Below are 23353 nucleotides of genomic sequence, written 5' to 3'. Positions count from 1 at the left end.
TTAAGTGCATTTTAGATGTTTTCCACAGTTGCAGTTAAATATAGTAATTGTGCCCATGAAGCAAAGGAGTCCCACTTTGCTGGGCAAGGTTGAAAACTGCAAGTTAGAAGAGCATCAGAAAGGAAGGTTACTTGGTTTTGACCTCCCGGATAGGATTGGAGAAACAGTTATTTTATCTTCTTTGTTAATCAAAACAGCTGACTGACTCAGTGATCCTTGAGATTATGTTACACATTAATAATTACACCGCTTTCCCCTGAGTGAAGTTTTTGAATCTCTTTTCTTAAATTCTGTTCAGACCTGTCTTTCTACTTTAATGGTCTGTACTAAGCACAAAAAAGAAAGAAAAAAAGAACTGCAGTATAATGTAGCACATAAAATACACACAAGGTGAGTACTTACATAAAATTTGTATAACTTTTTATAAACTTGGATCAATTACATTTTTTATTTCTATTGGAAGATTGAAACTACATATTTACTTTCTCAGGTTCTGCTGCTCTGCAGTAAATCTGATACTACTGTAACATGGTTCCAGTAGTGGTTAGGGCTCAATTGTATGTAAAAATAATGTGATATCTTGTAACAATTGTAAGTCACCTTGGATAAGGGCGTCTGCTAATAAATAAATAATAATAATAATAATAACATGTTTAGAATATAATAGCAATGTACTTAAAGGAGTCACACAGACACGTTGATTTGTTGTGCTGTAGCATGTTCCCTTAATACATATTTTTAATTACTGTACTTCCCCACAATTGTTTTGTTAAAATGATATCTGTCAACACACATTTGGTGTTGCAAGTGTGTGTGTGTGTGTGTGTGTCTGTGTGTGTGCATGATAACTATCAAAACACATGTGTTGTATAAACAAGCAACTTTATATCAGCTCAGAAGAAATCTTCAGAAATATTTAGCTTAGGCCCGGCTTTCATGGTAGTGACTTAGATTGAGTCCCTTAATGAAGTTTAGAATATAGCAAATCTACACTCTCATGAGAGTCAGTGCAAGGTCTACGCAATGGTAGCTATACCATTGTGTATGTGCGTGTTTCTATATATGTACATAGGCTTGACAAAACAATGAAACCATGTCATTGGGGATTAAGGACAGCAATGGCAGCTGTGATTCAATTTGACGATGTTAAGATGTTTCTTAAATTGTTCTGGAGGAATATGCCGCTATTTTTTGAATGATTTACGGCCTCTGATCCCTGCAGGGAAGTTAGGAGTGGAAATCTGCAGCAAAGTCTATTCTCCATAGTGGCACAGGGTGTCATCGCGTATGAGACTGTTCTTGGTGAAACAGCAGTGATTTATGCAGTCTTGGGTATTAAGCACCAGCAAAACAAGAACCTACTGCCAAGTATTTGTGACTGAAACAGACTTGCAAAAAGGAGATGCAGCTGTTATATATTACAGAATTCTGCAATGTCATTGGCATAACAAATCGATCAGTCACGTGAAAAAAAAAAAAAAATTCTGTCCTTGAATCCCCCACTATTCATTTTGGAGATTTAAATTTAAACAGTTCTCATCTGAATGATGAAAAATATGGTAAATGAGTAAATATGGAATCCGTCATTAAACGAGTGAGTTGTATAAGCAAATACACTTGAATGCAATAGGAATAATTAGTTCCTAAATTAAAGTATTTAATTTATTGGCACTTATGTTACCAAGCATATTTTCTTTTCATTTTTTGCATACTATTTATTTTATTACTGATATAGATCAGTAACGTTAATACACACTACCATAAAAATAGTTTTATAGGTCGCAGTGGAATAAAAGTCGCTCTCCCCATTTTGAGACTTCAATTTTAGGAAAACACCTTATTGTGTTTGTGACGGAATTATAATGAGTTCTGGTTGTAAATCTCCCTCTCGACCTGTGAGGGTACGAAGTAGCGAAAGGGAAAGGCTTTGGACAGGTTGTCCTGACAATTCATTCCCTGGGTCGGGAAGTCATTCAGCCTGGAAAAAGACGAGACTCGAGTGCGGGAATGTATTGACCTGGAAGGTAAACGAGGTAGCAGCTGCAGGCAATAGAATCAGCTGCAATTGTTTACCAAGGGGTCATGCATAATCGCGTAAAAGGGGCTGGAGAATTGTAAATCTTTTCCTTCGCTTTTGGTTTTGAAATAGACCCGGAAGGACCTGTGCACTGTGTATTAAGAGTATCGTGAGTGTTTGTTTGTTTGTCTTTGTTTGTCCATAATTGTTACTTGTGTGTTTATAGATGGCTAACACGTTCCGGAGATGTCGCTAAGAGCCAGCACTGACCCCGGAACAGCACTGCACTATTTGTCACTCTTTAAACTGTATCATCCACCACTAGCACTACAGCACGCACCCAGGACTGTTGACTGTAGTTGTATTTTGTGGGAGAGGAGAGATACTGTGTATTGTTTAGGGCTGCAATCTCTGTTACTGTTCTCTGTGTTTTACGCATCGCTGTGTATAACCGGAGTTTATTATTTGGTCACCAGGCCTGGATTATAACAAAAAAATAAAACTTAAAACATTTTTCCATACCGGATTACAAATCTCTGTCCGTTTATTCCTGCACTGCAAAATAACCCTTGTTTGCAACATTTTATTCCATTAATAATTTAGTATTGTTTTTTGTTTTTAAACTGCTAGAAACTATTCCGTTTTTCAAAATTTCTAAAATTTAAAAAGTAATAATTAACAGAGCATAAAATCAAGTTATACATCCCACATCACATCTGTATTAACCTATTTTATTTTAGCTTATCAAGCACCCAAACAAGTTCAAGAACATATCATCTTTGCTTTACTTTCTTTTCTTTCCAAAACCATACTTGGACTATAGTTCCAGCTGCATTGGCTTTTACAAATGTGTTGTATTAATTCAAATTTAAAAGAAAAGTATTATACAGTGCTGCTTGCATCAATCAAAAAAACAAAAAACAAACAAACAAACAAAAAAAATCAATAAACTAAACAGTGCACCATCTAATAACCAGTAAACAAAACATTTCAGTGTTGCATACGGTGCAGTACAATTGCATTACATTTGCAGCTGTACACATAGATTTGTTTTGTTTATCAGTACCATAGCCATACACATACGTTACAAGTGTAACACTGCGTTGCACTGACATGTATCAGCTCGTTTTTCTTTCGCCATTGTAAGTATGTCTTTGTTTCGTCTCCAGTACTGTTTTTTTCAGCAGATTGCCATTTTGTCTGACTGTCCTTCCTTATCCAGTCACAAAGTCACCTGCATTATTATAGCATTGCAGTTACAACGAACAGAAGACTTGATAAGCTTTCTAACCAATAGCTGTTTGCAACGGATCTCAGTGGCGGGTTCAGTCTGAATGTTGACAAATCAATGGCTCGGGAGGGTGGGAATAAGGAAATTCATAGAGACTGACAGCTATTGTGTTAACAGTGAAGCAGTATAGCTGTGACGTGTTCATATTCCGAAGATTGGTAACTTTAACCACTATTTTTTTTCTCCACGTACGCACGCGTTTGGATCGAGAGGAGGCCAGTCAAGAGTCTGAAAGCTTGTGTTTAACATTCAGAATGTATTGAGAGTAACAAATTAAAACTTTTAATTAGAACAGTGTTTTTTGTGTTTCTCCCTAGCAACATGACCTGAATGCTGTAGATCCTGGTTATTGACAGTTAAGTTTGTGTGAGCCATAACCATGGCTGTAGTAATCCCATTGTGGCACTGGTACATTAGTTTAATATTAGACACTTTTGTATTAGTCGCTCAATCAATCAATCAATCAATCTTTATTTTATATAGCACCTTTCATAGTGGACCACCATCACAAAGTGCTTTACAAGATAGTGGTGGAACAATTGCATACTACATTAAATACAGTGAAATACAGGGCATAGTACGTTAAATACAAACAGTAAAAAAAAAAAATGCAAATACATTAAATACAGGCATATTACAATGCAAATACATTAACTACAGGCATATTACATTAAATAAACATTGTGGATGTGTGTGTCATACAGAATCATACGAATAAGTAGTATGGAGTGAAAACCCTGAAACAGCAATTTAGACAAACAGCTAATAACAGATACCAGGCTTAAAGAGCATTGAAAGCAAGAGAGAACAGGTGGGTCTTGAGAGTTGATCTGAAGCGAGCGATTGTGGGAGCTGCACGCACTAAAGCTGAAAGAGAGTTCCAGAGAGTCGGGGCCATGAAGCTAAGTTGACCTATCGACATACAATGTTTTTTTTACGGAAACTAATTGCAAAAAAAGCCATGCCATGTACATGGTAAGCCTGCACATCTAATACAGGAGGCGTCCTTGCCAGCATATGATCAATCATGTTTTATCCGACTGCTATTCTTGGAAGTACAGATGACCTTGTGATTCCCTCTTTTGTTCAAAACAGAGCAGTAGGAAAGGGCCCTGAAGAATGATTACCTGCCAGTAAACCATTTTAAACTGAAATTTACCATATAACAAAGCGAGAAAATAATTTACACCCCCTTAAACATGCTGTAATTTGTATTTTGAACAGAGCTAAAAAATATTTGCAGTTCTACTATACAGACCTGCGTTACTACGGGAGGTCTCCTAACTGAACTGCAGTTCTGGCAGTTTTGCTGCAGCATTTGTTTTGCTTGTATACTTAAGTGCAGCCTTGACTATTTTTGTGGAGTTTACATTTGTCATGTACCTTTTGTATCAGACAAAAAAAAAAAAAAATCTTGAAAATACAGTATCATCGAGCAATATGTGACGTTTAAGCTCCAGACACTGAAAACAAACCTACTGTACAGACTTCTATCTGTATGTGCGATTTACATGTCAATGCTCTTTACATTTCCCTTCTGTGATGTTGTCACTGGGATGGCTTGTGGGTGACATCAGACCAGGAACTAGACAGACTCAGTACTACGAGTGAAGCGCGTATTTATTGAAAATAAAAGGTTTGAACAAACAGAAACAAAACACTGAACCCAAAACAAAAAGGCATGGTGGCCAAAACAAACATCATTTAAACAAGTAGTGTGCTGGTGAAAACCAGCACGGGCGGCAGTTGTTTATATTTTTCTAAAGCTTACTGTCTTGCTCTATCGTTCCACCTCTGAACACCCAACCTTGATAAACGACTGATCTGCTCTTTTATACAGCTGTGCCTGGGCTCGATTGCTTGTTAATCAGTCAATCGAACCCAGGCACATTCTACACGTGAACTGATTTGGCAGGGAAGGCAATTAACCCTTCCCTGAAGACCTAAAACACCCGTGCACAACAAACATTAATTTTAAATAATAACACAGACATGAAATAAACAAAATACACAAAGGGGTGGGGTATACCCCGCCACAGATGTGCATCAGTAGCTCAATGGATCAGAGGTTTAGCGCTACACCTCATTTCACAAAGCCATTGCTGTGTGTGGGACCTCCCAAGACCTGTTGGGTGAAGATGTTTGAATCAAGACTCCGGTGAGGTGTATTCCAGACACAAATGCTTCCACACCTGGCAACTGTGGTTGTAGCCTTTGGGTTAACAGCTCGGCCACTATTTACTGCAGTTTCATCGAGAGCTGAAGCTGTTTGTCTTGGGTTTCCAGCCATTAATCATCAGAGCCTTCTGAGAGACAGGGATTTGCCTGAACAAGAGGATATAGCCTACTTTGGAATTTGCAGATTACACCTTTTCGTCTGAGAGAAAATGCCCCTTTTGTTTGGAAATATTGCACTGACTTCAGCCATCTTTCCATTTTCATAACATGTAGTTACTTACTTCTATGGATCTTGCTGTCTGTTTTACATTTGTTTTATTCTACTCAGAAATGTTGCCTTTGCATTTGCATTAAAATAGGGCCCTCTGTGTTTCTTGAAATGTTAGTGCCTGTATCCACAATATAAAAATGTGTTTCTATTAATCATCATATTTTCTACGTAGCCTGCAAATGAGTAACTGAAAAGAAGTGTTTGTGTTTTGAAGTCTAACAGAGCAAGACGTTTAGCTATCCTAGAGAAAGTATGCCTCTTAGACTGGTAATTTTTCTTCTGCAGTCCTAGATTAGACAGTGAGTGTCCTTTACATCAATAAATGAAAAGAAAATGCCTTACACGGTTGTTTGAGCTGTCTTTTATTACTCACACTGTAGACAACAATGTCAGTTATTGAGTTAAAAAGTAACGACTGCTTTTAAAATCCGTGAATCATTGCTGAGGGACAGTGCTTACTATAATAAATCAATTATATTTGTAAAATGACAGCAAAGAGATGTGCAACACTTATTATGACAAATTGGTTTTGTACAGTTTTCAAGTAATATTAAATCAGAGGGCAACACAAGATAAATATTGTTTCTTAAGTTAATGAAGATTTATATAAAGCTTGATATAAAACTTACCCAGGGGTATTAGAAGAATTGCATTTACAACGAAAATGTCTTTTAGTCCCACATTCCAGTGCGCTGGAGATGGAAAGTTTAATGACGCTTGAGCATCAGTGTTTAAACTGTTACCTTTTCTAAATTATTTTCTAAATAATTCGTTTAATTACCCAAACTGATAGTGTAGGCATTGTAGATCATAACACCACGGCTTTAGTGAGCTGTGGAAAAAGAACAACCTATACATCATATATATATATATATATATATATATATATATATATATATATATATATATATATACAGGTAGTGGACAAAAAAATGAAAACACCTGGGTAAATGAGGGACACCAAGTACATTGAAAGCAAGGGCTTCCACACAGGTGTGGCTCATGCGTTAATTAAGCAAATAACATCCCAGCATGCTTAAGGTAATGAATAAAAATGCTGGACAGGCCTGGTTGCCTATAATTATGGCTAGCATGGCTGCAAGATGAGACCTCAGTGACTTTGAAAGAGGGGTGATTGTTGGGGCACGTTTGGCAGGAGTTTCAGTGACCAAGACAGCTCAACTTGCTGATGTTTCACGAGCAACGGTGTCTAAGGTAATGTCAGCATGGAACTCCGAGGGAAAGACATCATCAGCAAAGGGCAACAGTGGGCGGAAGCGCATACTCCAGGATTGTGATATCCGTGCATTAATTCGAAGTGCAAGGCAAAACAGGTGAGCAACTGCAGATCAATTGACTACAGATTTCAACCTGGGGCGCCAGATTCATCAAAAACGGTCCGCCGAGAACTCTACAGAGCGGGATACCATAGTGGCCCAACGCCCTATTAAGTGGCTTTACATTGGTGTTTCCATTTTTTTGTTCACTACCTGTACATTATATATATATATATATAGTGCCTATAGAAAGTCTATACCCCCTTGAACTTTTTTCACATTTTGTTGTGTCAGTGCCTCAGAGTTTCATGCATTTAAATGAGGATTTTTTCCACTTATCTACACACCATACTCCACACTGTTAAGGGGAAAAAAGTTAGATATTAAAAATACAAAACTGAAAGATCATAATTGGATAAGTCTCCACCCCCTGAGTTAATACTTGGTGGAAGCACCTTTGGCAGCAATTACAGCTGTGAGTCTGTTGGGATAGGTCTCTACCAACTTTGCACACCTAGATTTGGCAATATTTGATCATTCTTCTTTACAAAACTGTTCAAGCTCTGTCACGTTCCTTGGGGAGCGTTGATGGACAGCAATCTTCAAGTCATGCCACAAATTTTCGATTGGATTTATGTCTGATCTCTGACTGGGCCACTCAGGGACATTTACCTTTATGTTCCTTAGCCACTCCCGTGTAGCTTTGGCTGTGTGCTTTGGGTTGTTTCATTAGACCACAAAACCTTTTGCCACATGGCTACAGAATCTCCTGGGTGTTTTTTTGTATACTTCAAACGAGATTCAATGTGGGCTTTCTTGAGTAATGGCTTCCTTCTTGCCACCCTACCATACAGGCCAGATTTGTGGAGTGCTTGGGATATTGTTGTCACATGCACACTTTGACCAGTCTTGGCCATAAAAGCCTGTAGCTCTTGCAAAGTTGCCATTGGCCTCTTGGTAGCCTCTCTGATCAGTATCCTTCTTGCTCGGTCATCCGGTTTGGCGGGACGGCCTGATCTAGGCAGGGTCTTGGTGGTGCCATACACCTTCTACTTCTTAATAATCGTCTTGACCGTGCTCCAAGGGATATTCAAGGCCTTTGATATTTTATCATACCCATCCCCTGATCTGTGCCTTTCAACAACTTTGTCCCAGAGTTCTTTTGAAAGCTCCTTAGTGCGCATGGTTGAGTCTTTGCTTTGAAATGCATTACCCAGCAGAGGGAACCTACAGGAACTGCTGAATTTATCCTGAAATCATGTGAATCACTGCAATTTAACACAGGTGGAGGCCACTTAACTTGGTGTGTGATTGTGAAGGCAATTGGTTACACCTGAGCTAATTTAGGATTGCTATTACAAGGGGGGGTGGACACTTATCCAACCAAGCTATTTCAGTTTTTATTTTTAATTAATTTTCTACAAATTTCTAGCATATTTTTTTCACTTGGAATTTGTGGGGTAGGATGTGTAGATAAATGAAAAAAAAAAAAAAAACTATTTTAATGCATTTTAATTCCAGGCTATAAGGCAACAAAAGGTGAACATTTTGAAAGGGGGTGTAGACTTTCTATGGGCACTGTGTGTGTGTATATATATATATATATACACACACACACACACACACACAGTGCTACCCCGTTATAATGCGGTTGTCGGGATCCATATTTTTATTTGTGTTTTGCCTTATAACAAGCGTTGGCATTTTTGTTCATGAAATGATTTACAATGCCCACAAGCCAAATTAATATTGTAACGTACGGTGGAAAATGAAGGAAGGAGACACACACATTTTGCAGGTACTCAAATCCAGGGTTTATTGGGACAATTATTTCCGGCCCTGGGCCACACCAAAAACAACAGTCTTGCACTCTCACACCAGCACATTCACACAGCAGCTTGTCTCATTCGGCTCTGCCCGTGCTGATGTGGGCACCCCCCCTGTATGCTTTCATGCCCCCGCCTCCCTGTTGACGTTCCTGCAGAAACCAAGCGAATAAAAGCAGAGTCTAATTCATTGTCTTTAGCGCAGCACTTTTTTTTTTTTCTAGAGCAGTCCTCTGGATAAGGTGACCAGACGTCCCGTTTTAGAAGGGACAGTCCCACTTTTGGAACACTGGTCCCAGTGCAGTGTTCGCGCTAGGCCGCGCCATTGCGCTAATGCCCCCCTGAAAAAAAAAATTCCTGCTGAATTTCTCTTAACGCGCCCATGTGTCCCCCTTCCCAGAACAGACGCAATACCAATACACAGTAAATGAATGCATGTTGTATTGACATGACATGTCTGATCACAGGCTAATATTTTTTACTTGTTTGTTTACACTTGCGTTTTCATAAATAAACTCCCGTGCCATTATTCTCCAGTCCAGTAGAATGCGCTCACACCAGTGTGTGATTTTATACAGCACTGTATATAATACATCTTGCATTGAGAAAATACCACTGGAATCGGAATAAAGGACTTTATTATGTAATACATAATAAAAACCATATCATTATGTGCAGTATTCAAATATGTTAAAGTATAGCAAATCCACAAAACCAATGAAATACATATTGTATATTGACATTTTATTTGTAGTGTTCTGTGTAACACGGGCCATCGTTTAACCTAGAAAAAAAATTAAATACATTTCCTGAAGCAGATATATATGCGTTTATCATATCAACAACATCAACATGTGTTATAAAAATAAAGCAAAAATTGTTCAAAATATCACTGTCCTGGTCACAAAAGCAAAGTTTGTGGGGAATAATAGCCATTTTCTATACTTTTGAGGCATAAGCAATTAGGAAATAACACTTACTACCCAGGAACAAAAAAAAAAAAAAAAAAAAATTGTTACACGGTGTAATAATAATAATAATAATAAATGCACGTTTGATGTATTCAGTTTAACCGACTGAAACATCACATGTATAATTAGTATTATATAAGCAACAAATGTAGAACCTAATGTTCAGTGTCAATGCAGCAATAGGGTACCGGCAAGTTAAAATGCAAGTATGATTCGCAAGTGTGGAATGTGCACAAAAAGACAAGTACAATCGATGTAGATTATGAATATGTATTTTTAATGTATTTGCCCGAATCACGACTAATGTAGCCTAATAAAAACGCTTTTATCATTAGTAGTGGTTAGGGCTCTGGACTCTTGACCGGAGGGTTGTGGGTTCAATCCCCAGTGGGAGACACTGCTGTTGTACCCTTGAGCAAGGTACTTTACCTAGATTGCTCCAGTAAAAACCCAACTGTATAAATGGGTAATTGTATGTAAAATAATGTGATATCTGTATAAATGTAAAATAATGTATAATGTGATATCTTGTAACAATTGTAAGTCGCCCTGGATAAGGGCGTCTGCTAAGAAATAAATAATAATAATAATAATAATAATAATAATAATAATAATAATAGGCCTACAGTGCCTTGCAAAAGTATTCAGACCCCTGACCAATTCTCTCATATTACTGAATTACAAATGGTACATTGAAATTTCGTTCTGTTTGATATTTTATTTTAAAACACTGAAACTCAAAATCAATTATTGTAAAGTGACATTGGTTTTATGTTGGGAAATATTTTTAAGAAAAATAAAAAACTGAAATATCTTGCTTGCATAAGTATTCAACCCCCACACATTAATATTTGGTAGAGCCACCTTTTGCTGCAATAACAGCTTTAAGTCTTTTAGGGTAAGTATGTACCAGTTTTGCACGCAGTGTCGGAGTGATTTTGGCCCATTCTTCTTGGCAGATTTGCTTCAGGTTGTTCAGGTTGGTTGGACGACGCTTGTGGACCGCAATTTTCAAATAGTGCCACAGATTCTCAATGAGATTGAGATCAGGACTTTGACTGGGCCACTGTAGGACAGTCACCTTTTTGTTCTTGAGCCACTCCAATGTTGCTTTGGCCTTGTGCTTGGGATCATTGTCCTGCTGAAAGGTGAATTTCCTCCCAAGCTTCAGTTTTTTAGCGGACTGAAGCAGGTTCTCTTGCAGTATTTCCCTGTATTTTGCTCCATCCATTCTTCCTTCAATTTTAACAAGATGCCTAGTCCCTGCTGATGAGAAGCATCCCCACAGCATGATGCTGCCACCACCATACTTCACTGTAGGGATGGTGTGTCTTGAGGCATGGGCAGTGTTAGGTTTGCGCCACACATAACGCTTTGAGTTTTGGCCAAAAAGCTCTGTCTTGGTCTCATCTGACCACAAAACCTTTTTCTCACATCGCAGCTGGGTCACTCTCATGCTTTCTGGCAAACTCCAGATGTGCTTTCAGATGGTACTTTTTGAGTAACAGCTTCTTTCTTGCCACCCTCCCATACAGGCCAGTGTTTTGCAGATATGATATGGTTGACTGGTGCACCATTACTCCACTCCCAGCCACTGAACTCTGTAGCTCCTTCAAAGTGATTGTTGGCCTCTCTGTGGCTTCTCTCACAAGTCTCCTTCTTGTTTGAGTGCTGAGTTTTGAGGGATGGCCTTTTCTTGGCAGTGCCTGGGTGGTGTGATGCAGCTTCCACTTCCTGATATTGATCCAACTGTGCTCACGGATATCCAAACACTTGGATATTATTTTGTACCCTTTCCCTAATCTATGCATTTGTATTACTTTATCTCTAACTTCTGTAGAATGCTCTTTGGTCTTCATTTTCCTTCAGATTCACAGCCTGACCAATGATCCTTTAACAGTGGGGTTTTTATCCAGAAAATGTGACAGCAACTTTAATGGTTCACAGGTGGAGGCCAATGGTAAGGTAATTGTGTCCTCGTTAGGGCAATTTCTTTCATCGGTGTAAACTGGGAGCTTCCACAGCACAGGGGTTGAATACTTATGCAAGCAAGATATTTCAGTTTTTATTTTTCTTAAAAATATTTAAAACCAATGTCACCTTACAATAATTGATTTTGAGTTTCAGTGTTTTAAAATAAAATATCAAACAGAACGAAACTTCAGTGTACCATTTGTAATTCAGTAATATGAGAGAATTGGTCAGGGGTCTGAATACTTTTGCAAGGCACTGTATATTGTGTGTTTAAACAGCTGAAGATGTTTTAATCTTTTAAACTTTTCTTTCATATGCCTTCAATGTTGTACACTGCAGTTATATATTCATTCAGGCAATACAGCATGTAGGGGATCAGGTGATGCTGCATATACCCTGGCTTAGAAACCCTACCTGTCCAGATGGCTGTCATCTGCTGAGGAAGCATTCAACACCACACTTAGGCAAATACGGGTACTGGGCACTTGAAAGGGAGGTGGCGGATACTGATGAAACGGACTGAAGTGCAGCATTAGTTTGTTCCCAAAATTGGCACTGCCTGCTGTGAGACAGACGGGGAAGGTTACCAGTGTTGCCTCACGAGAAAAAAAAAAGCAACACTGCCTTTCAAGACAATCCCAAAACAAGCAACCCGTGTTAGAGTATGAGTGTTTATGCAAGTTCCAACCAGCGACTCTCAAAAAACAAGCCCAATTCTGCTTATTATAAGCGGACTTAGCAACTGTGAAGTTGACCTCAGTAGCCAGTTACAATTTGACAGGAGTGATCTAAGGAGGCTTGTGCTGTCAGAGATTCTCTCCTTTCTTTTAAGTTGTGTTGGATTTACTGTTGTGTGAAATATTAATGATGCAAACAAATAAAACACAATCAATACGTTCATTTGCAATTTTATTTGGTTAGTTCTGAGAGAGCATCAACAACTTGTTGGATGTTGTTGCGCTGTTTTGGGTGATCGAGCTGGCTCATGACATCCAGTTCACAAACTAGGTTTCCATGTGAAACTTGGCTAACTCTGGCTAACTTGTTCCACTTGTTCAGACTAGCTAAACCACTTGCTGTTTGGTACACTGCAATCAGGACTAATTTAGTACAGATCTGCAGGATTTGCTAGACCGCTTTTTAGTCCACTTGATGCGGACTAAGTCACTGGTACGCTGCAATCGACCCCAGTAGTCAAACAATAACGGCGCATACAGGTATTATTGTAATGTGTTGGAATTATTCTATTCATCCATGATATTTGTATATCTGTGTGCAAATGACTTTGCTTTGTGTGTAGCTATAGGCGACAATTGCGCAAATCAACGCTGTCATATCACATTACCTTGACATATTCACAATGCACTGCACTGAAGCTTGTCGTGGTTTGAACACTTTGTGCATTAATAGCCCGTCACAACAATAGGAGGGGCTGTAAAATGTGACAAAAAGTATTTGGAAACACTATTGTTTCTATATTCACTTTCAGTTCACCACAGGTACCCTCTAAGACACATATGTTTGTAAATAATACAAAATAATTCACATTTGTGAAATTAATATTGTAAAAATATTTTACACGTTTTTTATACATGTTAAGTATACATGTTATGTTGTTTTTAGCAGTAATGAAATACAATAGTTTCAGGTCTCCTGGTGCCAATTTATTTTCTTAAAAAAAAAAAAAAAATTACATTGATAGTTGAGTACTGTATAATTACAAAAAAGAACCACGTCCTCGTTTCATTTGACCTTTCTTTAAAAAATATGTAAATAAGCTGCCTTAGCGGCATCTCTTTTTAATTTGGTGACCTCTTATTTTTATTTCTGTGTTAAATGTATATTTTATACTGCAAAGTTTAAGAAGAAAATGGAGACAATGGAGTACTCACATTTAAGATTAATGCTATCTGTTGCTCTATAAGGTATTTTACCATTTAATATGACATGGTATTTGTTTGTATATTTTTTATATTGCAGTTTCTGCTTGGATCATTAGTGTGCCGTGATTAATAGATACACATTTAATTCTATTAAAACACTTTTTTTCTTTAAATTGATGTATCGAATAGTCATTGTTTAATCTAGTTACCCTGAGATTAAATGGGCATATAATAAAAACCATTCTTTACATTCTTCAGACAAAACTGTTACAATTAAAATAATGATTTACAATTATCTACTTTTATATATAGTAATGTTACAAGCCATTCCAGAAGTTTGATGTCATAAAACATGGTTTCCAAATGAGATGTTTATGCAGTTTATTTATTGATACTGTTTATTATCAGTTTTTGACAAGACTTTTTTTTTTTTTTCAAACCATGATCGTCTTTTAAATGTCTTAAATACATTTATTACAGACTGGTCACCATCCAAATGGGAAATATATTTCACAATGCAATTAACTGAAAATAATTCCATTTAATGTAATTTGTGGCAGAGCAAAAATCATGTAATAATCTTTAAAGTTAGTAGGCCTGTATTTCAATTTATTTCGGGATTGTAAAAATAAAAAATAATTTTAAGTCCAGTTTATGTGTCTTTTTTTTAAATTATGTTACAAGAGTTTTTGCACTCATACAGTTTAGCTATAAGTTTGTTTCTCTTCCTTTACAAGTGTGAAGTATAAAACGCCAGCACCCCATAGGCTTGTGATGGGACAGGACTGTGTGGCTTGGCAAGGGTAACTGGGCAGTGCAGACCAGCCCGCCTGGCGCGTGACCCGGGTAACCGGCGTGCATCGAGAGCTGGCCTCCCATTGGAGGAGAAGGGCTCAGACTCAAACCACCACCAAGCCCGCTCCCCGGTCCGCCACCGCCGCCACCCCCTGTCGGGGCGCTGGTGTCTGCGCCAGGGTTTTGCTTCTTCCACTTGGTCCGGCGGTTCTGGAACCAGATTTTCCGAAACGTGCTCCTTCCAAGCCGTCATTTTTCGCACTGCAGATCCACAGCAATGCTACCAGACCTATAGTGCCGGAGGACAACACAGATCTGGCGGCTCCGCTGCAGAGCCACAGGCGCCCTATCGGCCACAGGGGTCGCTGATGCGCGGTGAGCCGTGGATTCCCCTGCCGACCTAAGCCCTCCCTACCCGGGCAGCGCTCAGCCAATTGTGCGCCGCCCCCTAGGAACTCTCGGTCACGGTCAGCTGTGACATAGCCTGGATTCGAACCTGCGATCTCCAGGCTATAGGGCACATCCTGCGAGGAGCGCCTTTACTGGATGCGCCACTTGTTTTAAATAAAACAAACCATCCAATCAAGACAAGTATTGCTAACAACAACAATCTTGCAAAACACCCAAAAAAGTTATAGAAGTTACTTTTTAAAACACAGCCTCTGTGTCATGTGGCACAAGATGGGGCTGTTCACTGTGGCTTGAATAGCCAGCAAGGTGGCAACCAAGGCAACATAAACCTAAACAGTTCTGGTCTCGTGCATCTGATCCACAAACACGAAAGAAAATAAAAATATATATATATATTTATCGGAAAATAGGTCCTTGTGCCTTCGATGTCGCAATTATTCTTATTTTATAAAGATTTTGTGTGAAAAGGTTTGTTTACTGCACCGAGGTACGTCTGTCTTCAGCACAGCCGCAACATTCCAAAACACTCGCATTCAAGGCTGTCTCCTAATATAGCCATCTACCGGAAGTACACAAGTAGGACCTCGTTTTAAAGGTCTGAATCTCTTCTTTCCAATGACAAGTAGGGCTGTCTCTCACAGTGCCTGAGTAAAAAGAGTTAAAGGGCCAGGTCGCCGGCGGGATACTTAACATTGGGCGGACCCTAAAAGGCTTTACAATAGGAACAAACTTGGCATTAACTTACTTTTAAAGACAAAAAATACACTACAGAAACTCACTCACACTGTTGGTTTCCACACAGTCCCATTCTTTGAATCTTGGTTTAAAAGACGGCCACCATTTAGGCCAAATATGAAGTATTCTGAGTTTCCAAATGTTCCACAATAAGTACAAGCCCTACAGTACATTTCTTTAATCAATGATTGACTTTCTTTTGAATCAGGTGAATCAATGCGGGTGGCCTCTTCTGAGTTTGCGGATGACCCCTGCTCCTCTGTGAAGCGTGGTACGATGGTGCGAACCGCCCGGGCCCTGCTTTCTGCTGTCACTCGCCTGCTTATTCTGGCAGACATGGCTGATGTCATAAGGCTTCTGGCTCATCTGAAAATTGTAAGTGTTTTTCTCCTTCTGTTATACCTTCTTTTTTTGTGAACTTTCTTAGGAGAAGTGTAGCCAGTATATATATATATATATATATATATATATATATATATATATATATATATATATATATATATATATATATATATGAATCAGTGGTTGGAGCAAAAATAGATTGAACTATGGTCCTGACATTCTTACACCACCGGGCAATAGTGCCATCTGTCATGTGATTTGTTCATATCACTGTCAGTCACACCCCTTTTCAAAGGATCACCCTTCTCCCTGCACTTGCAACAAGAGAAAATGGCTGAACACCAATTCTGAAAATTAATTACAAAACATACTACAAAAGAAAATGGTGATTCAAACGTCACTGTCACTGTTTTCTGACTCGACGATGTAAACAAATGTGTGTGCATTTTAAAATATACAGGTAATACAGTGTATAGAATAACATGTGGTTTTCTATGCTCAACAGGATATTCTGCCTAAGGTATGTTTTATGCTTACATGCTTAGTTAGTGCAAACTAAATTACTATTTTTGCTTACACAAGTATTATTGAAGTATTTAGGCAAATATGATTTTTCTAACAAATTGTAGTTGTGTGATTAAAAGAAAGAGAGAGTATTTTTCAATGTACTGTAATACAGTCAACCCTCTTTATACCACTAGGTAAGGGCCATGGGCAAAAACGGGCAAAAACGGGCAATAAGCGAGGGTGGCGTTATAGTGAGGGTCAAAAAAACACTTTTTTAAAACGAAAAGTAAAAACAAAACAAAAATACTATTCTGCTGTTTACAAAACTGCAGCTTTAGTTTAAGTGAGCCTTCATTTGTGCAAAACTTGCACGTAAACAAACAAATCTCTTACCATACTTTTTTTTTTAACATTCTGTGTTTTATAAAAGTCACTTATTTTAGACTGCGTCAAGCCTTTTTCAGGTTAAACAAATCGACCCGTTCCATCAAGGTAAACCATTTGTTTTTATCCATTAGAATGTCTCCGATTGTCCTTCGATTAACAGTATATGCCTCACTTAGGAGGCTGTGTGGTCCAGTGGTTAAAGAAAAGGGCTTGTAACCAGGAGGTCCCCGGTTCAAATCCCACCTCAGCCACTGACTCACTGTGTGACCCTGAGCAAGTCACTTAACCTCCTTGTGCTCCATCTTTTGGGTGAGATGTAATTGTAAGTGACTGCAGCTGATGCATAGTTCACACACCCTAGTCTCTGTAAGTCGCCTTGGATAAAGGCGTCTGCTAAATAAACAAATAATAAAACATTTGCGATGTCTTGCTGACTTGCTTTCTTATTTTCAGATGCAACATGCAGATTTGTTTCTTTTGCTCTGGTGTTAAATGTAGGGTCGACACACTATTTTGTACTTACTGTTTTGCTTTGGGAGTGGGAGTGCTGATGACATTGGTATGAATATTCAGTTAACAACGAACTAGGAAAGCGAGTCAAAGGTTAACTGCATAACTGTTGTTTTAATTGGCCATGATTATTTCGCTGCCCAATGAGGGAAACTACAATGCTTATATTTACGTTTGCTTGGCTTGGGAAGTTGGCGGATGGTGGAGAGCGGGGTGGCGAAATAAGGGGGAAAAATCTCACTGTTTTATATTGGTGACATTTGTTCAGAGAGAATAGCTGGCAGTATGCGAGGGTGGCGTTATAAAGGGGGGCGGTGTAACGCGGGACAACTGTATATACTGTATATATTTTTGTTAAAGACAACTGGACCAATAAACAACTCATAATGTATTATATATTTTCAGTTTCATGGCTGTAAACAATTCAAGAAAAAATCTTTTGGAAATACTGACAACACCACTTGTTTTTTTTTCTAAAAGCTTAATTTAAGATTAAGAGAGCTTCTACTCACACTTTAGTTTTTTCTTGCTAGCCCTGTAACATTCAGGATTTGAGAGTTTTTTCTCCCTCTGTAAATAGGTGGAAGAAGCTCTTGAGGCTGTTAAGAATGCCACCAACGAGCAGGACTTGGCCAACCGCTTCAAGGAGTTTGGAAAGGAAATGGTGAAACTGAACTACGTAGCTGCCAGAAGACAGCAGGTGAGGACATTGTGAGGACATTCCAGTGTTAGGACAATTCATTCAGGTAGCTGTTTTGGAGGCTATGTGGAAAGATTTGGGGTGGATTAGAGTCCAAATCACAGGCACTGCAAACTTACACTCAGAGGGAACTGGTCCAAGTAGAAGAAAAAAAGATAATAAAATAAGTGAGAATTTTGGCAGATAGATTGTATAAAAATCCAAGAACAGGTTTGGTTAGAGGTAACCCAAAAATGAACAAAGAAAAACACCCGATGCGAATGATTGTTAGCACAATTGATAACCCAAAATATGTTATTGTGGAAATAGCTGAAAGGCAGCTGCAGCCACATGTTGAAAGCTTACCTAGCTATGTTAAAGATACAACACATTTTCTGAAAAAGATTAATATAAAGGTTAAACTTCCACAGAATACCATTTTTTATTTTGAACAAGAATCACTTTGAGTAAAACCAGTACAACGTGCACAAAAACATAACTCTTAAATCCTAATTTCTGAACACTGTGTAACCAGCCGTTACCTCTTATTGTGAACTGTCATGCACAAAAAAGACGAATGCAGAAGGAAACAAGAGCCTTGCATAAGTTACTTTTTTCACCACTAGGGTGGCCAACCCTCCAGGATTGGCCAGGAGTCTACCGGAATCGGCATCAATCTCCCAGTGACTATTGAAAGCAATCCGGGATATTTTAATAGGATATTTTAAGAAAATAAATTAATATAACGAATGCACATAATTCATACAGAAGTTAATTCATTGTTAAAACATAACGGTGTCATCTGATTGTGTTTTTCTTTCCCTTGGCAGCGTAATTACATAATACTGGAGTGATCTGTGCTAAGTGTGTGTGTGTGTGTGTGTGTGTGTGTGTGTGTGTGCGCGTGTGATGTCCTGTCTTTCCCGCTGTTTGTGTATCACCCTGCATGAATCTGTGAGTAGAAGCGCGTTTTGTGTCTAGGCAGTGCTTGCGCACTGCCTGGGGTGTCACGTGCACAGTGCAGCTGTATGTAGATGTGGTCTGTGTTTGCTGCACTGTGATTTGTGTTCGGTTCCACCGGTCTTGCTCCTTGCGCGGGACCGAGAGTCTGAGCGATTGGTCAGTGTAAATGTGCCCTTGTGTGTGTGAGCCAATAGGGCTCGGGGGATCTCTATTTAGAAGCTGCCTGCGAGCAGCTCGGGGTTGTGTTGTGGTGTCCTAACGTTAAATGAATAAACATCTGAATGAGATCTTGCTGTGGTAGTCTGGCTCTTGTTTGTTCCCCTGAAACCCTACAATACGTAATGTAAACCGGTAGTACTATCATCACACGCACGTACACTCATGAACGTTGCCGTTGCTGAGCGCTAGAAACATAACAACAGCTCTGTAGTTAACAGTTAAAAAAAATCATGAATGGTGGTGAGGGGCATTCGAACAGTAGCACAGTAAAAAATAAAAGGTATTTTTGCTGTTTTAACGACGAATGGTGCAACGAAAATGCATAATAAAATTGGCTTCGCAAAATCGACACGGTTACAGCAGAATGCATTCTATGTCTCTTCCCTCGTATTTCGGTGAAATACGAGGGAAGAGGAGCGCCGACCAGCAACGCAGAGCGCACAAAACACAAGGAATCAGAGAAACAGAAAAGAATGACACAAATCACATCATTTTTTGCCAAAAGAGACACATCCCAAGAAAATCTGGTGACCGTGGCTGAAGTGGGGCAAGTTTAGCACAGTATTTTCCACCATTTAAGTTATGCAAGCCAAGACTGTGCAAACAAAATGCTTTCAAGAATTTTACCTGATTCTGAAATTGCGAGAAATGTCTTGTGGACGGACGAAAGCAACCAGCACAACAGAGGGTGTTTTGGTACCAAAATCGCAAGAACTTTTGCTTCAGGACTTGGATGGTGCACAGTTTTTTCAGTTGGATCTGACGCCTCCAAGGGAAATAAGAAATTATTCCCGTTAACCGTGCGTTACTTTTCTGCGACATGGAATTAAGCATGGCTTTCTTGATTTTTACAACGACAATGACGAGACAAGTGAGGCAATTGCGACACAGATCTCCAATATTCTACAAGAGAATGGTCTCGGCATTAACAATGTGTCTTCTTATGTGGCTGACAATGCCGCTGTGAACTTTGGGAAACACAGGTCAGTGTATCAGAAACTCATACAGCTTAATAACCGACTGATGCAAGTGGGGTGCAAATGTCATGTAATCCACAATTGTCTCAGAAATGGGATGAGAGCATTGAGTTTTGACGTAGAAACACTTGTCCTCAAAGTATACAGCGAGTTTTCCTCCTCGGCCAAGAAGACAGAGTCACTTCTGCCGGCTATTGAACGAGTACTACAAAGCTGGCCAGCATTGAGCATACTTCTTGTCAGAGGGGGAAGAAGAATGTGTGGGAAGCATTCAGTGAGGAAGAGTCTTTCCCTCTTTGTTATGTTAACTTTCTGCACAACCTGATGGGAATGTTTCACGATGCTGTGAAAAAACTGGAATGTACCAATGTCAGCTGCACAGAACTGCACGGTGTCATGGAATGCCTCTGTTCAAAACTAAAGAGAAGAAGAGAGGACAAATTCTATGGAAGATCAGGTCAAGTCATTTTGGGCAACGTCTCTCCATCTGACAACAGAAAATTCAGAGAGGAAACGGATAAGACATTGATGCGGTGCATTGAATACCTGGAGTAATGTTATGATTTTGTAACATCGGTTTTCAAACAAATGGCAGTGCTCTCACTCGACAATGATGTGAAATGGTCTGATTTTGAGACTCTTGTTCAGCACTACATCGAGATTGACATTGACAAGCTGTGTGATGACTACTGTGTTTTACAGCAATCAAGAGAAGAGATTGTCTCAAAGGAGCAGAAAATAGATCAGAGATGGGTGGAGGTTTTCAGACAAATGCCAGAGTGGTGACAGGCAAATGTTGAAATTGGTCTCTTTCGCACTTTCCATTCCTGTATCCAATGCCTACTGCGAGAGAGTTTTCAGTTTAATGGCACAACTGTGGAGCAAGGACAGAAACAGACTGAGTGATAGCATTGTGAAAGCAGAGCTGCAGGTGCAATTGAACTTCAATATGTCCTGTGCAGACTTTCATGAGTTCTTAAAAAATAACCCAGAGTTGCTTAGAGCAGCAAGAGGCCAGCTGAAATACAGATTTAAAAGGAAGGAAGCCGAGGGCAACGACATTCCACAGACGACCCATTTTTAAGGTAAAAACAACATAACATTTAATTATAATTAAGTATTTAAGTATGAAGGTTTAAAGTTTAGAGCTATTCATTGTTGTTGCTCTGTAGCCAGCAAACTAATACTCAAAAAGATAGGTAAACATGTAGAAATCCGATCTCAGTTTGAAATAAAATGATCATACCGATAGTAACATTAGCTAACTAATACATTATTGAGCTAACCTAGTTTTGCAATATTTCTTATTCAAGATTCATAATGGTGGTATATAGTATATATATAATTTTTTAATCAATGACACTCCTTACACCCACACACAATAAAATGATGGCTTGATATTGTGAACGGGTTGAACAGCACAATTAATGACATTACTTCATGTTGGAAAACAAATCTCCCGGAATAGCTTCATTCAGAGTTGGCAACCCTATTCACCACTACTGTGTGCAACCAAATACAACTTGCAAAATCACATTCAGTTGGCTTGCAACACCCATCCCCCCAAAAAAATAAATAAAATCTGAGCACAGCTACGCCACTTAACCAAAATAAAATGAAAATAAATGCACCTGGAGCAAAATTTGATTCAGTCAAAAAACGTTTTTTTTTATTATTATTTTCTAACAAAACATATTCTAGCGTTATTTTAAGACGACTGTGAACAAGCCAGTAATCAGTAAAATAGCAGTATATCCAAACATTTTAATAAATCATTTATCGGTATGTAACAAGATGTATGATTAATAACTTGATTTAGTTAATATTGATACATATATCAAAGTACTCAATATTTTAAATGTTATTATTATTATTATTATTATTATTATTATTATTATTATTATTATTATTATTATTATTATTATTTATTTCTTAGCAGACGCCCTTATCCAGGGCGACTTACAATCGTAAGCAAATACATTTCAAGTGTTACAATACAAGTAATACAATAAGAGCAAGAAATACAATAACTTTTGTTCAAGCAAAGTACAAGTATGACAAACCACAATTCAATAATACAGCAGATAATAGTGATAGTTACATCAGGATATGATTAAATAGTGATAGTTACATCAAGATATGATTAAGTACAAAATACTACAGGTTAAACACTTGGCAGATTACAGTATTCTGAAGTACAGGATTAAATGCAGTAAAATAGGGGGCAGATAAGAGCAAAATAAAGCACATTTAAATGAAGGGTGATAGTGTCCCAGGATACAAACAGAGGAGTTCTACAGGTGCTGTTTGAAGAGGTGAGTCTTAAGGAGGCACCGGAATGTGGTCAGGGACTGGGCAGTCCTGACATCTGTAGGAAGGTGGAGAAGGAGAGGAGCGGGCTCTGGAGGCAGGGGAGCGTAGCGGAGGTAGAGCCAGTCTTCTAGTGCAGGCGGAGCGGAGAGGTCGAGTGGGGGTGTAGGGAGAGATGAGGGTCTGGAGGTAGCTGGGTGCAGTCTGGTCAAGGCATCTGTAGGCGAGTACAAGAGTCTTGAACTGGATGCAAGCGGTGATCGGGAGCCAGTGGAGTGAGCGGAGTAGTGGAGTAGCGTGGGCGAAGCGAGGCAGAGAGAACACCAGACGGGCAGCAGAGTTCTGGATGAGCTGGAGTGGACGGGTGGCAGACGCATGGAGGCCAGCCAGGAGGGAGTTGCAGTAGTCTAGGCAGGAGAGTACCAGGGCCTGGACCAGGAGCTGGGTAGCATAGTTGGTGAGGAAGGGTCGGATTCTTCGGATGTTGCTCTGGAAGAATCGGCAAGTGCGTGCCAGAGTGGAGATGTGCTGGGAATAAGAGAGGCATTGATTGACAGTCCGCCAATATTGCAAATATATTGGTAAAGATAAAAGTGAAATCACAAATAAGGAAAAATAAGTATAAAATGTAATAAAATTTGTAGGGGAGACAGGTACATAATTGTATAAAAGAATACAGAACCACCTATCAAATATAAATAATAGCTAATTAGTCACAAAAACATATTCATCATAGGCATCAATTGAATTTGTAAATTGATGTTATCAAGTACAAAAGTTAGTATGAAAACATTTCTACAAAAGAAACCCATTCCAGCACCTCAAAGCCG

At 38.9% G+C, this 23353-nt stretch overlaps 1 protein-coding gene across 4 annotated transcripts in view; it reads left to right on the top strand.

The window, feature by feature from the left end:
- The window catches only part of LOC117421126 (catenin alpha-2-like), a 502927-nt gene that overhangs the window by 107677 nt on the left and 371897 nt on the right, over positions 1-23353 (top strand). For all 4 annotated transcript variants that reach the window (XM_059034144.1, XM_034035092.3, XM_034035091.3 and 1 more), the window contains exons 4-5: positions 15838-16004; positions 17956-18075. In XM_059034144.1, coding sequence (XP_058890127.1) covers positions 15838-16004; positions 17956-18075 — 287 coding nt within the window. The remainder of the gene's footprint in view (positions 1-15837; positions 16005-17955; positions 18076-23353) is intronic.

Source organism: Acipenser ruthenus, chromosome 1 (assembly GCF_902713425.1).
Source record: "Acipenser ruthenus chromosome 1, fAciRut3.2 maternal haplotype, whole genome shotgun sequence".
Classification (NCBI taxonomy): domain Eukaryota; kingdom Metazoa; phylum Chordata; class Actinopteri; order Acipenseriformes; family Acipenseridae; genus Acipenser; species Acipenser ruthenus.
Note: the sequence above shows the minus strand (reverse complement) of the source record. Positions and strands in the feature narration are given on the sequence as shown.